This window comes from Microtus oregoni, unplaced genomic scaffold (genome assembly GCF_018167655.1).
Source record: "Microtus oregoni isolate MIOR12 unplaced genomic scaffold, Mior012 000002F_ref0000024, whole genome shotgun sequence".
Taxonomy (NCBI): domain Eukaryota; kingdom Metazoa; phylum Chordata; class Mammalia; order Rodentia; family Cricetidae; genus Microtus; species Microtus oregoni.
In genome coordinates, this window is record NW_024543061.1 from 56411271 (window position 1) to 56426382 (window position 15112).

Here is a 15112-nt window from a genome sequence, read left to right on the forward strand (position 1 = left end):
ATGATGCCCATCTAATCCCAGCGTATCCTTGCCCTGCCCATGCATTCGTTACCTCTCCTGTTAATTTCTCCCCGCTATGGTCCCCTCTGCCCGGATGTTGGGTCTACAGCCCTTCTCTCTGTCCCATCTCTCACTTACTTGGGTTTGGAGTCAGTTCCAGGATATCATGGCCATACCTGGCATCTCTGTACCCTGGACTTACTGGTCCCTTGATAAGACGGGGCCTAAATGGTGGCTCATACCTGTAATCTCAGCACTGAGACAGGATTGCTCTGAGTACAAGGCCAGCTTGGTCTACATAATGAGTTCTAGTCCAGCCTGGACTACAGGGTAAACCCCTTGCTTTGGTCAGGGTTACTACTGCTGTGATGAAACACCATGACCAAGCAGCTTGGGAAGGAAAGGGTTTATTTGGCTTACACTTCCACATTACTGTTCATCATGGAAGGAAGTCAGGACAGGAACTCAAACAGGACAGGAACCTGGAGGTAGGAGCTGATGCAGAGGCCATGGAGGAGTGCTGCTGACTGACTTGCTCCACGTGGCTTTCTCAGCCTCTTTCTTATAGAACCCAGGACCACCAGCCTAGGGATGGCACCGCTCACAATAGACTGGGCCCTCCCTCATCAATCACTAATTAAGAAAATGTTCTACAGACTTGCCTACAGCCCTGTCTTATGGAGGCATTTTCTTAATTGAGGTTCCCCTCTCTCAGATGATTCTAGCCTGTGTCAAATTGACATTAAAACTAGCCAGCACATCCCTTTCTCATAAAACAAAATAGGGGTCTATTCCTCCCAGCTCTTATTTTTATGCTCTAGTTCAGACCCCAGCCCTTCTGTAGAGCCTCGCAATGGCAGATTCTCACAACCCTGTGTCCTGCTGGCAACAGACTGTCAGGGAGGTATATATTCCCAGGTTAGGCTGGGAGTGGGACTTAGAACTTGGCAGACCTCCCATCCCAAGAGGGCCACAGAACACAGGTCACTGCACTCAAAGCTAGGATTCACAAACAAGACAGCGACTGAAGATCCCTCCTCATCAGTCTTGCTGTGTAGATGACATGAGGTCAGCCTGTCTGAGGAAGTGAGTCCCCCCTCCCCAAAGACCACCACTCAGCAGCACTACAGTGTCTGCAGCATGAGGGCCCAGCAGTGTTTCCTCTTCTCATGTGTGTTACCTTCAGCTGCCAGCCCAAAGGATTGCAGACTCGGTGATGCAAAACAACAGAACTGGATCTTCAGTTCTAGAAGCCAAACGACCAAAGTGCAGGTTTTGGCAGGGCTACCTCCCTCTGGAGGGCGTGGGAGGGCTTTTCCTGCTAATCTCAGCTACAATGATCCTGCAGTCCTCAGTCTTCTTGACCAGTCCCTGCTTCCAACAGTGTGTGTGTGTGTGTGTGTGTCCTTCCTTCTGTTAAGTACACTGGTCCAAATGACCTCATCCTAGATTGAAAAGATAGACTAATGGACTAGCTTTCTCGTGACTAAATGGGCTCAGCTCCAGAGTGAGAGGCATTGACACACAAGAACAATAAAGCAGCTATTCACGGCACTGATGCTGGCGCATGTTTATAAAAGGTGCTATGCACGTGATAGACGTCTCTCTGGTCTCCTAAGTCATCACCCAGCCCATGAAGATCCAACCCCTCAATCCTCTTGGTGTCCATGTTCTGCAGGTGAGGAACTAAACCATAGGAAGTTAAGTTCCTCACTTAGTCACAGAGGTTGGAAAACTGTCACTCAGGGAAGTGACCATCAATTGAAGTAACATCTTGGCATCTGTTTTTGTTGTTTTTGGTTTTCCTGGGTTTCTCTGTAAAACTTTGGAGTCTGTCCTGGAGCTCGCTCTGTAGACCAGGCTGACCTCAAACTCCTAAAAATCTGCCTGCTTCTGCCTCCTGAGTGCTGGGATTTGAGGTCAGAATTGGGCCTTCCAGAGCCAGCTCTGGAGTGGCCCAGATAATAGACAACCAGATAGAGGAGGGTGTCTGGCCAGTGGAGAGGCATGATCAGGGCCTGGAGCCTGAGAGGTGTGGGATTCTTGCCACCTTGAGTGAGTTTGCTTCAAGCTCTAGCTGTCCCCCTCCCTCTGCCCTTTTCCCGTCTGCTCCCTGACACCTAACTCTTCTCTGTTCTTACCCGCCTCCAGGAGACTTTTTAAGGAGTTCAGCCAATAGGAGGACAGCACTCTGGGACCACATGCTACACACCTAGGCTATCTGCTGTCTGTCTCTTTCATCTCTGGCCTTACTTGGGATTTCTTCCGCACAGTCCTGTGGCCACTCATGTTGTAGTATTAGGACATCTGAGATATGACAAGGAGGGAGTGTGGTGGTTGTGGCATGTGGCAGAAGAGGGGAGAAGCAGAGGTGCCATGGGCTAACTCGGACTCAGAAGAGTCAGGTCCAGGGCCACATGTATGTTTTAATACAGGGTGCACCGAGACAAACTGAGCTGTGTTTTATGCTACCCCTGAAGCCCTTGCAGCAAGAAAGCAGATGTGTAACTCCTACCCAAGAAGTGTTGCACACTTCACAAGCCTCCTCTCAGTTCACCCTGTCACAACCCCCTGAGGTGGCACCCTGAGTTTGTAGGTGAGTTCCTGAGCCTGAAAAGGGAGGGTCACACAGCATGCGTGAGTCTGTGTGGAGCAAGGGTCTGATGCCACATCTGCCCTGCCCAGGCGGCTGCACAGAGGGGAGCAGAGCCCTGTGTGTTTGCTTACTCTGGCTCTGTGCAAAGGAGGGGATGGCTGGACCTCAGTTAAGTGGCTCTTTCTATGTGTTTTGGTTTTAGGGTTTTACTTTTTTTTTCTATGCTTTTGATTTTGTTTTTTCATACCTGAGGTCTTACCTCGTAGCCCAGGCTAGCCTAAAGCATGCAGTCTCCCTGCCTCAGCCTTCTATCTGCTGGTATAATACACTTGCACCACCGTGACTAAGTCTCATTTTTAAGTCAAGGGATCTACACTTGCTAGCATAAGAAAACTTCTTTCTAGATCTTTCCGGCTTTTCTGCTGTGTGTGTATTGGTCACTGGACCACCATGTCCCCTAATGACAAAAGGTTGTATGTAACAAGATCTCTGTGAGGCAGTAGGCTAGTATCCCCAGTTTTGTGGGGGAGGAAATGGAAACAAAAGCTAAGTAATCTACAGTAGTAAATGATGGAGTTCAGACTAAATCCCAAACGTGAGATCCTCCGTGTTTTATACTGTAATCCTACAGGTTTTAGAGTAGCCTTGCCATGTTCCAGTCTTTAAATATAAGATTCAGCCCAGCCTGGTGGTGCAGGCCTGTAATCCCAGCTACTCAAGAAACCGAGGCAGAAGAATTGGCAAGTTCAAGTCCAGCCTGGGCAACTCAGAAAGATCCTGTCTCAAAAAAGGAGGGGGATAATGCCCAGTGGTAGATAGTTGCTCTTACTTGTGGCCCTAGGTCCAATCCCCAGAATAACAATAAACAAATGAGTCAAAGATTCAGTCCCAATGTACAGGGATGTTCTGCTGTGTGGGGTGCCAGCCTCCAGCAGCACAGTGCTGTGAAAGGAACCCACGGAGTCAGCGGCCTAAGCTAAGACTTTTCTATCTGAGGGGCTTGGGGGAAAAGACACACGCTCTCTTGATGGCTTCCTTCTTTATTCTCTGTTCTCTTGTTCTTTCCGTGTTCTTTCTCAGTTATATGTAGCTTATATACCCCAACAAAGTTTTTCAGGCAATATAGGACTGACAACGTGGTTACATCCTATTTTTCAAATAAATTGTTATAATGAATAATACTGGTTAAAACATGGTTTTCATATCTCCTACATAATTAAACATTATGTATTACAGGTGAAAAACGTCCCAAGAACCGGCATGCATTCATATCCAAGCAATTTGTTATAAGTTAACTGTGTGGGCAAGCAAGGTGTTCTTCTCAGTTAGGTCTTTTACTGGCAGTTTGCATTTTGTGGTTACAAAGAAAGGGCCAATTACTTTATTACTTAACTTGAAAGATAATCTTAAAGGATTCACAAACCTAAACTTTCATATATGAAAAAGAATCAACCAGCTCCTCTTTAAATCTTTAGGGTACATACCCACCCATTAGTAGTTTTTTATCAGGAGACCGAGGGCAGAAATGGGTATAAGGAATTAGTCAGCTAATGATAATTGGGCTGCTTAGTTCTCATTCCCTGACCTTAACAGTTCCACATTCAACTGCGGGCCTTTCTAAAGCTTTTGGTTGTCCTCTTGGGTTTTTTCACCGCAAAGCTTTCTGACAAGAACGTATTAATCTAACTTAGTTATCTTCAAAGCTTTCTTTCAGCTGTGATTCACTGCCAAACCGAACACATTGCCCAACATTAAGGTTAAAAGAATTTAAACTAGCTGGGCTACTGGGACTCAATTGCTAGTCTGTGCAGCTCCTTAGGTGAAACTCACAGGCCCTGGATGTGAAACATATCCTTGTACTTACTTTTATTCATCAAAAGTCTGTATGGGCTATCATTATTATTATCAGTTTAAACAGTACAGCTTAGGAAGGGGTCATCTTGACAACCCACAGATTAAAATGCCCAGTAGAATGGGATGTTTCCAAGAAATAAACTCACTATATTACAGGCAGTGGAGATCTCCCTACATCCATTCACACTAGATACCAGAGGAATATTGCAGTAACAATCATGTAAAGGCACAGCAGAAACAAAGGACATTCTGGGGTCTGTAGTCCCGTGGCCTTGCCTAAAAGAGATAAACGCATCAGAGAGTTACCTCTTGGTGGGCCGACTGTAGGGGAATGTGTTACAGTAGTGGTATTGGGATATCCTGACTTACTGGGAAGCCAGGATATACTTAGCCGGCAATAGGACAGCTCTGGAGGGGTAGAACCACAAAAGATCAGCTCTAGTGGGGTAGAACCGCAAAAGGACAGCTCAGCCCTGGAGGAAAGATGTCCTGACTATCAGGAAGCCAGGACCTCTGAAGCTGGGGTGAGGTGGGGGATGGTCTCCCCGCAGGATATAATGATCCTGCTCTTCTAGAGAGCCGCTACAGCTGAGGTCTGCTCTGCTCCCTTACAGGAGCGTCCTAGCAGAGCTATCTGCTTCTTCTCTAGCCCAAGATGTTTCTTCTGCTAACACTGCTAAAGGGAAGCCCCCTGCAGAAATGTAGCAATCTCTTCTGGCTCCCTCAAAAAGTTGTTACTTTTCTTCTGCTGGCAAGGTTCTGTTGTGCTCCACCTTGCCGATGATGCTCCCTAGGGAGGTCTCAGCAGGGCTTTTCAGCTCAGTCCCCTAGAGAAGTCCCAGCCAGGTTCTTCTGCTTTGTACTGGCGAATGAAGGTCATCTCCCAAGACTCTTGAAAAAGAGATTTGTTTGGGAAGGAGGCGTTCAGGCTTTCCGCAAGGGCAGCTCTTAACTGAAGGGGTGGAGAGGCTCATGTAGGGCTTCTTAGGGGCAGAGTTTTTCCAGGGAGACGGGATTGGTTACTTTTTCCCTACTCAGGGATTGGTCAGTTTAGCTGGTCAGGGGCAGAGATGGCTCTGACTTCATAGCCAAACTGTGTTTCTCTCACTGGTCCTTTTTAGCTTTTTGACTTTAATCTTAGGACCAGGACATATTTCTTTCACTGGCTCTAATTCTAGGGACAAAGTGTGTTTCTGTGACACTAGTTTCAGAGCCAGGGCACGTGTCTTTAGTTCTGAGTTCAGGGATAAAGATGTTTCTTTCACTGGCTCTGGGTTTAGAGTCAGGGTGCTCAGTGATTGGTTGGTTTCCTGCTCCAGTTGTCCCTTTTACCCTACACCAACACCATAAACTTCCATTGCCACCTGCTGTTCCTCTGACATGGCCACCGGCAGGGGTGTATGGTCATCCACGTGTAGGAAGACCAATGTGAACAGCTTGGGGTTCTGATGAGCCAAGGGGAAGCATGCACAGGTCTTTCTAGGTGCAAAAGACAATTTGCCTGCTGGATCGTATGAGGCTCGACAGTTCCTGCACCTTGATATATCCAGGCATCTGAACACAGGTGTAATAAGGGGAGGAATGAAATTACATGTGTCTTCTTGGTAGAGGGCAGAGCCATGGATGTTGGCTGCTGTGGTCAGCCTTCTGCTGGTCTTTGGTTTGCAGCAGGTTCTGATGTCACAGGAACGCAAACCAGCAATGTCCTGATACAGTACTGTTGTCTTCACCATAGTCTTTTGTACTTTGGTGAGTGCTCAGCCCTCGGAGTGTATAAATTTAATATGTTACTATACTCTCAAGATTCTTATGGGGAATTTATAATTAGTGGTGGCTAATCTTGAATGTCAGCTTGACACATGGGAAGAGGAAACCTCAGTTGGTGGCTTCTGTCAGAATAGTCTACAGGGCATTTTCTCAACTGATGGGGGAGGGTCTAGACCACAGTGGGTGGTGCCATCCCTATGCAGGTGGGCCTGAGCTGTATAGGAAAGCTAGCTGACCCCGGGCTAGAGAGTGAGCTGCTGGTAAACAAAGTTGCTGCACAGCCTTTCCTTCCACTCCTGCCTCCGGGTCCTGCCTGGAGCTCCTGCCCCAGCTTCCTCATGGAGCCTGTAAGCTCTAAGGTGAAATAAACCCCATTCTCCCCAAGTTGCCTTTGGTCAAAGTGTTTCATTTCAACAGAAAGCAAAGTCGAGCCGTATATAAGGCAAATCATTTCTTTCCATATCCAGTGATGTTCTTGGATGCTGTGAAAAACAGTGATTCAAATTCACGTTCCAGTGCTATAAACGAAGGGTCTATACTATGAAAGGGGTGCCTTAAGGAACAATGTGATAACCAAGATTAAAAATAAGTCAAGATGGATCCCAGTAAAAGGTGATATTTTCTCTGCCTTATTTACCAGCGTCTCTTGGTTTTAAATTACATAAATTTTCACACTTTGTTAAATGGGGGTTAATTCTGTTAAAGTAAGCAAATGATATCAAAGGGCCAGTGATACATGCTTGTTGCTGGACAGTTAGATGTGGGAGAATGTGAAGGAGGCAAGCTCTACCTGTAATCCACCGGTCAGGAATACTCAACATCTTCACAGGCCATCTTGTAGGCTTCTTGGTCATTTTGTTGTCTTAGAGTTGAGACGGGTGTGTTATTGCTGGTGTTTCTGTTGGCAGGTATCAGCATCGAGTGGAATGGGCCATGGACTTCATGCGTAGACAGGGCCAGGATGAGAGCACTCTGCAGAAGATCCTTAGAGACTACACAGAACCACTTGAGCCTCCTTGCAGAAAGGGGAAAGAAGAGGCCCCACAGCGTGTTCCACTCAACTCCGAGGCCAGCTCCTCCCTGGAAGGCAGAGTGGGAAAGGACAAACTCTCTATGACCACTGGAGATGCTGGACCATCAGATGGTGAGGGTCTCAGCACACACTCGGACAGCCTACAGGGGCCTGGCCATGCCACACTCACTATGGCTAGTCTGTCTAGCCTTAATGGACATGTGATAGAGGACACCACAGTTCTGCCCCAGGTCCCCTGCCAGGTTGGCATTTGGCCTGAAGACAGCAGCCAGGCAGCAGGAAAGCAAAAGGCTGCTCACGAGTATGTGCTCGTTGAGGAAGAGCTGTGTGATGTCCAGGAGGAGGAGGCCTCAGATGAGAAGGTATGTAGAACAAAGTGCCATGCTCCCTCATCTGGGCATCAGTGACCATCGGCCAGTCTGAGAACGCTGCTGTCGGTCTTGGCTTTGTAAAGAGAGAGTCCGCCTCCATTTCAGCTCCCCCTCCTTTGCTCTCCGTCACTGTTAGTCCCTCACTGACACAGACTTGGCTGTGACTGGATGCGGATAGGTAGGGTATAGCAGTGGGGTCAGTGCTACCCACTATTGCAGCATCCCCCAGGACTTTGGGGGCATGTCCCCTCGAGATACGAGACTGTCCGTCATTCCCCCACAGCCACCTGCTGCTGGCCAGCAGATGTCTGCCCACTGGGTGCCTGCTGTCACTCTGGGCCCGTATGGTGCTGCTGAGGCCACCACTGAAGCCCAGCCCCTGTTGCACGGCAGTTGTGAGGACAGTTTCCACTAAATTCAAATTTTAAACAAAATTTTTTACAACTAAGTTAAAACAAGTAATTCTCTGTGTCTTGTTTGGGAGAAGAAACACAGTGTAATTGCCTGATCTTGGGTACAGCTAAGAGGATGAAGATTTTGACATCTAAGAACAGGTACACAGCTTAGGAGTGGGAGACACTGTTCAGCTGTGGAGTTGTCACATCTGCGGGGACAATCCATGGGGTAGTGTTAGCAGCAGAAAAACCAGACCCTCCTTTTCCACGAAGGTTGTTTTACACAGCAGTGTGTCAGCATTGTGTGTATGAAGTGTTTGTTTGTGGATTCAGTCTTCGTGACAGGTGGTGCTCACCTGTGTGCAGGTGGTTGATTCTCTTCCTTCCTTCCTTCCTTGTAGTTGCTTCAAAAAAAGAGACTGGTGTGCAGGAGAAACCCATACAGGATCTTTGAATACCTGCAGCTCAGCCTAGAAGAGGTATGTATGTATTTCGCTGTCTCAGCCCTGGGTGAGTCTCGCCCTGTGCGCTGTGCATCTGAACCCTCCTCAGAGAGCGGTTCTGCATAGAATGCTAAATGTTGAAATACCTGCCTGGATGCTGGTCCTCAGCCTCTTCCCTTGGCTCTGAGAGTGTTGGAGTTTGGCTATAGCTCACAGAAATCACTGAAATGGTGTGAGAGCCCCTGGTTCAGACCCTCAGCCAGGAAAGAATAGGAGAATTGAACATTTAAGGAGTTTGTATGAGACCTCCCTCTCCTCCCTTATCTCTCTTCTCCCCCTCTTTTTCCTCCTCCTCATTCTTCCTTTTTTTAGATAGCTTATTGCTACATAGCCCAGGCTAGCCTAAATTCACAGCCTTCCTGCCTTGGCGTCCTAAGATTTGGGTATGTACCACCACACCCAACTTGAGTTCTTCTTTTCTCCTCAAGGTTTCGGAATATTGTCAGGATTTTCTGTTCTGTTCTGTTTGTTTGTTTCATGGCATAACTCTGGCTGTCCAAACACTCATTATATAGACAGTTGGCCTCAAACACACAGATCCCCTCGACAGCCTCCTGAGTACTGGGATTGAAGGTGTGTGTTCATGCCCAGCTAATTTTCATCAGCTTTTTAAAAATTCCTCTTTATTAAGATCTAATTAGAATAACTGTTCTTTCATTTGAAGTGTGTAACCCAGGCTGGCAACAAAGGTCATTGGCCAAGTACCTGCCTGCATCAATCCCCAGTACTGAAAAAAATAAATAAATAAAAATACCTGGTGTCTACCTGGTGTGGCCACATGTACCTGTGGTCCTAGTTACTTGGGAGGCTGAAGATGGGTGATCATTTGAGCCCAGAAATTTAAATTCATACTCTTTCAAAATAAAAAAAAAAATGAGAGAGAATTAGAGTTTTTTAAATTGCAGAACCTACTGTTTTTAATATGCTGTGTGAATCTGATCACGTACTTCCTGCTGAGTGAGTTGGTTCTAGGCATTTCCATCTGTAGAATCACTTAGCGTGCTCCCCTCAGTGAATTAGCTACGTTCTGAAGTGTTCTCCAAAAAATGACCTCACACTGCCCCTCTGATGTCTTCCTCTAGCTTGTGATCCCATGTGGTTGAAACGCTCCCTTCTTGCTCCCATTCCTCTGCACACAGCTGTCTTTCTGCTGTGGGAGGCAGTGGGCCCTTCCCTTCTCCACAGCTAGTGACAGACATGTAGGTCTCTGGCCGGAGAGTGTGTTGTGTTCATCCCCGGTGGTCCGTCCAGGGCTGTGTCTAACCCTCCCTTCCCTGGACCGTGCTTCTCTTCCTTGCAGGAAGGCCAGTGATAGAGATCTGAGTGGGGAGGCTGTTGGGGGACATCACCTTATCCTTTTTTTTTTTCCCCTGAGGCTGATGGTGTACCTTGAAACTCAGTAGCCACTGGCCTCATGTGACTGTTTCAGTTTAAACTAATTAAACTTGAATAAGTTCAAATTTCCATTATCTAGTTGCCCCGGCCACATCCCTTTGTACCAACAGGCGCGTGTGACCTCTGTGCTGGATGCTGCATACAACATTTTTAGTTTCCTGGACAGGGAGACCGGTACAAAAACAAAATGAGCCAGCATCACACTCCATTGATTTGAGTAACTACAATTCCACACAGAAATTTGTGATCACTTTTATTACTATTAAAATACTGATCCTAACTGTAAAATTACTTTCACCACAACCTTTTGATTGTCGGGGTTTTGTTTTTTTGTTTTTTGCATTTTTGAGACAGGGTTTCTATGTGTGATCCTGGCTGTCCTGAAACTCACTCTATAGACCAGTCTGGCCTTGAACTAGGCAGCCTGCCTCTGCCTCCCTAGTGCATGCGCCACCACCGCCCGGCCTGAATGACTTTTTTGAGAGCTCGGATTTTCCTCCTTCGCCATATTTAAGGCCAGCTTCACAGTATATGCATGGCCTTAATATATTCCCCTGAGTGGCACTGAGGATCTGCTTGGTTCAGACCATGCTTGTGAACCAGCAGGAAAAAGAGAGAATCAGCTCTCCCTGGCGTTGGTTCTTAAACTTCTTTTGGAATCATGAGAAAGTGCTGCTGCTGCTGCTGCTGCTGCTGCTGCTGCTGCTGCTGCTGCTGCTGCTGCAGCTGCTGCTGCTGGGGCCAAACCAGGCTTTCGTGTAAGCTAGGCAAGAGGAGGCACTGACCTACCCAGCCCAAGAACAAAACAGTTGAAACAACAAACTTCTTTGTAGCTGGTAGTAAAAGACATAAGGTTAGAATAATTAAAAGTTTAAGAATGAAAAGATTGGCCCAAAGAGACTAAAGCAGACCACCTGTATGTAGACGGGAAATCAGTATTTAGTAAAAATCTCATTTCCTGTTAGTGAAGAAAAGACAATGGATCCGCAGTGTTGGGCAGCTCCTTAACTATGTGGAAAGAGACCTGCGATCCTGCCTCCTAGTGTATACAGCTCAGGGCAGTTAAAGAAAGAGGTGCCAGGCATGGTGGCACATGCCTGTAGTCTTAGTGCTTGGGAAGTGGAGGCAAAAGGATCAGGAGTTGAAGGCCAGCTGTTTCACATAGATTTGGGTTTGGTTTTTTTACTTAAAAATTTAAGTTAGCGTACAAAGTATGCTTCATTATGTTCATACATGTGTGTCGATATATTTTATTTCTGTTCTCATCTCATTGCCCCTTCACTCCTTTACCCCGCCCTTTGTCCCCTTACTGCCCTCAGATAAACACCCCCTGCTCTCACCTGGATCCCATTACCTTCTTTTCTTTCCTGTCCACCCCCTGGAAGATCTTAGCTTCTTCTCACTCCAGCATCCTTTCTCGTGTTATGCTAACACACGCAAATGTAGATACAGAGTCTACATTTGATGAGGGGGGGGCTGCAGAATTTGGCCTTCTGAGGCAGGCTGATTTCGCTTCACACAGTAATCTCCATTTTCCTGCAAATGTATCGTTTCATTTTTCTTTCTGGTCGAATGAAATCCCATTGTTCGTGTGTACCATGATTTCTCTATCCTTTGCACACAGTAACCATCCTTAGGTGGTGAGAGCCTCCTTGTAAACCCTGTGACTGGCTGTTGGGAAAAGGGAAGCTGGTGGGGCCTTGGGGGGAATGACGCCAGCAGGGGTGTGTCCCTCCCTTTGTGGTCTTTTGTTCGGCCAGCATTTCCGAAAGAATGCTGGAGATGTGAGCAGGAAAAAGACCTCATCCTCCCTGTTCTTCTGGGGATCTGCAGTTGGGACGGGGAAGGGAGCTCCTGTGCAGCACCTACCCCGTCTGCCTCACCTGCATCATCCGCTCCAGATACGGGGTTGCACTGTGCTTGTTCCATTTCATGGAAGAGGGAACATCCACAGGGGTGCTCATTGGCCCATGATTATGTGGGCTCAGCTCCAGGGCTCAAGAGGAAGTCACACATAATGAGAACAATGGAATAGTGTGTGTGCTGGTCTCAGTGTCTCTGCTAAGGACCTATTTGTATTATCTCGAGTCCTCATACAGCCCTAGATCCTGTTGTGAGCTCTCTGATGGGGAAGAAACTGAACCTCAGGTTGGTTAAGTTCCTTGCTCAAGATCAGTACTTGGACCTCAGCCCTCTGACTCTATAGCCTGAACTCTGAAGCATTTGCTGGGAACTGCCAGTGATAGATGGCAATAAGTAAGATGACGGTGATTGGGATCATACCTCCGTGGCACGGAGATGATGGTGATTGGGATCATACCTCCGTGGCACGGCATTTGCTTAGCATGCCTGCAGCCCTGGGTTTTTTCCCCGCTGTGTTAAAGATAGAAGTGAACTAATAGACAAAGATAAATGGTTCTGAGCAAGGTAGCTCACACCTTTAATCCCAGCACTGGGAGGCAGAAGCAGAGGGATGTCTGTGAATTCCAGGTCAGCTTGGTGTATATATCAAGTTCCAGGACAGACAGGGATACACAGTGAAACCCTGTCTCAAAAGACAGAAAAGGTAAGTAGGGAGAAAATGCTGACCTCATCAACATAGCACACAAGAGGTAGCATCCCTTTGGTTTTCGGATGGTAACATTCCGGGATGTTTCCCTGAGAGGGTCATAGTGAAAGTCAGATGAGATATGGCATGTGTCAGGTGCCTGTCCTGGAAGGCATGAAGCGATGAGTGCATCTCTCACCGGGATGGTGCATCCTGGTGGACTTGGCCCCAGTTTAGCTTCTGATTCTCTCTGTTGGCCTGGCACAAAATGACAGGTTCGTTCGTTTGTTTGTTTGTTTGTTTGTCTTTCCTCTTAATTTAAAAATGAGCTCCAGCAAAATTTGGTTCGACTGTAGCTTGTAGAAGGGTGTGGCTTGCGAAGGGAAAGCTTAAGGAAGGGGTGGGTCTTTCAGATGGGCTCCCTTCTGCTTGCTGAGCTAACAATTCTCTTTGAGTTCATGTTCAGTATCAAATATCACATTAACTTAACGCAAATGCAAGGCCCTTGCGCACGTCCTTCCTGGCGGCAGTTCCTGACTCTTTGGTAGCCCACATTCCCTCCCCCACAGCAAGTTCTCTTCTCTCTAAATTATTGATGCCATCATAAATTAAGAATTCACAGTGACTGCATCACCTGAGAGGCTTTTGCCTGTCCCTCTGTTGGACGCTGACAGCTGTAACACAGATAGCATCTTCCACAGCCAGCGTCTTCCCTGACGGGCTCTTGAGCCATGCTCACGGCTAACTACCACTTGGCTGATTCTGTTCTCTCTCTCTTTCTCTCTCTCTCTCTCTCTCTCTCTCTCTCTCTCTCTCTCTCTCTCGTCTTCCATTAAGGAGTCATGTGATCATTGAGCCAGGCTGCTCCATAGCTTTGGAGAGGTCTGCCTTTGAGAACTGGCTTTCCAGTGCTGTGAGCCCTGACCTGAGTAAGCCCTATGATGGGAAAACTGTCATCAGGTTCACTTCCACTGAGCACCCAAAAGGGGAAGAAGCTTGCTGGTGATGCCAGCTTCGCAGACCTCCCTCTCCTGTCTCATGAGGATCTGACTCCAAATAGAAACACCTCAGGGAGATGGAAGAGATAAGGATTAAGGGCACTGGCTCTTATCCTCAGGAGGACCCAAGCTCTGTTCCTATTACCCACATGGTGGCTCCAGTTCCTGGAAATCTGATGCCCCCTTCCTGCTTCCTTGGATTCCTGGAACACACGTGATACACTTAAATACATACATACAGGCAAAATACCCATATGCATAAAATAACAGTTGAAAATAAAAGCAATTTAAACCACCTCAATGAAAGCTTGAACCCAGGTCTGCTAGACCTTATTCCATCTCCACTCTGATCCTCTGAGGCAGACCTTTTTTTTTCTTTTTCACCTTTCTAAACCAAGAAATACAAATTTGGCAAAAAAAAAAAAAAAAAAAAAATTAAGGGAACTTATCATCTGGGGCGACAGCTTTATCTTTTCCATTGTGTTTCTGGTCACCTGGTCCATCCAAAAACTGCGGTGTTCAGTAGTAATAAAGGTGAAGACAAGGGTGAGGCCAAGACAAGGTTGTGGGGCCTGTGGGTCTGTGGGTAGCACTAAGAGGACCGGAGCAGCCTTGGGATGGGTTGGCCCCTGGAAAGCAAGACGAGCCTGTGGGGCCTGTGGGGCCATGGGCAGCAGAAAGAACCAGCCCTCAGGACAGGTAGGCCCCTGGAAAGCAAGCCCAGCAGGTGCAGAACACCCAGTGGATCTAACTGCCTGGACCTAAGCCAAGGCAGGAGTCGGGGTACCTTTCATTCTTTTAGCACAAGCACTGAACCCTCACCAAAGGGAAGCGAGACACTCTTAGAGGCTGAGGGACAGCCTCAGGCTGCTCTGCCTGCTGTGATCTTCTCCTCAGAGACATCCATGGGCGAAAGACATTTCCAGACAAAAGCAAGCACTCTGGAGGAGACAGGCAGAAGAGTTGCTTGAGCCTATGGTGAGGAAAGGGCCTTTAACATGGTAGACAGCCAGAGTGGAAGGGCTGGGCGTATTCCAAGAGCAGGACTGAGATACCATGCCTGCTCTGAACAATATTTCTATGAGAATAACTGTTTCCCTGTGGTTAGTGTTTGACTCTTTTTACACTTTGCTCTTTGGGGCCACCACCCAGCTCCCAAATGAGTGCACGGAGACTTATTATCACTTATAAATACCCAGCCTTAGCTTGACTTACTTCCAGTCAGCTTTTCTTAACTTAAATCATCCCATTTACCTCTTGCCTCTGGGCTTTTACCTTTCTCTGGTCTATGTTCCTTCCTTTCCTCTTACTCCATGGCTGGCTGGGTGGCTGCCCAGACGTCTTCCTCTCCTTTCTCTGTTACTCCCTCTTCTCCTTCTTTTCGATTTCTTTTCTCTGCCTGGCAGCCCTGTCTGTTTCTTTCTCCTGCCTCACTATTGACCAGTCAGCTCTATATTAGACCAATCGCATGTTTTAGACAGGCACAGTAACACAGCTTCGCAGAGTTAAACAAATGCAACATTAGAATGCAGCACATCTTTGCATATTAAACAAATATCCCACAGCATAAAGGAGTGTAACACATTTTTAAACTAATATTCCACAACATTTTCCAAATGAGTGAGAATACTGCTACTGTTTTGCAATCACCG

General features: G+C 47.2%; 1 protein-coding gene across 2 annotated transcripts in view; it reads left to right on the plus strand.

Moving 5' to 3' along the window:
- Positions 1-15112, plus strand: part of Tsen2 (tRNA splicing endonuclease subunit 2) — a 43488-nt gene that overhangs the window by 12481 nt on the left and 15895 nt on the right. For both annotated transcript variants that reach the window (XM_041637413.1, XM_041637420.1), the window contains exons 5-6: positions 7126-7612; positions 8418-8495. In XM_041637413.1, coding sequence (XP_041493347.1) covers positions 7126-7612; positions 8418-8495 — 565 coding nt within the window. The remainder of the gene's footprint in view (positions 1-7125; positions 7613-8417; positions 8496-15112) is intronic.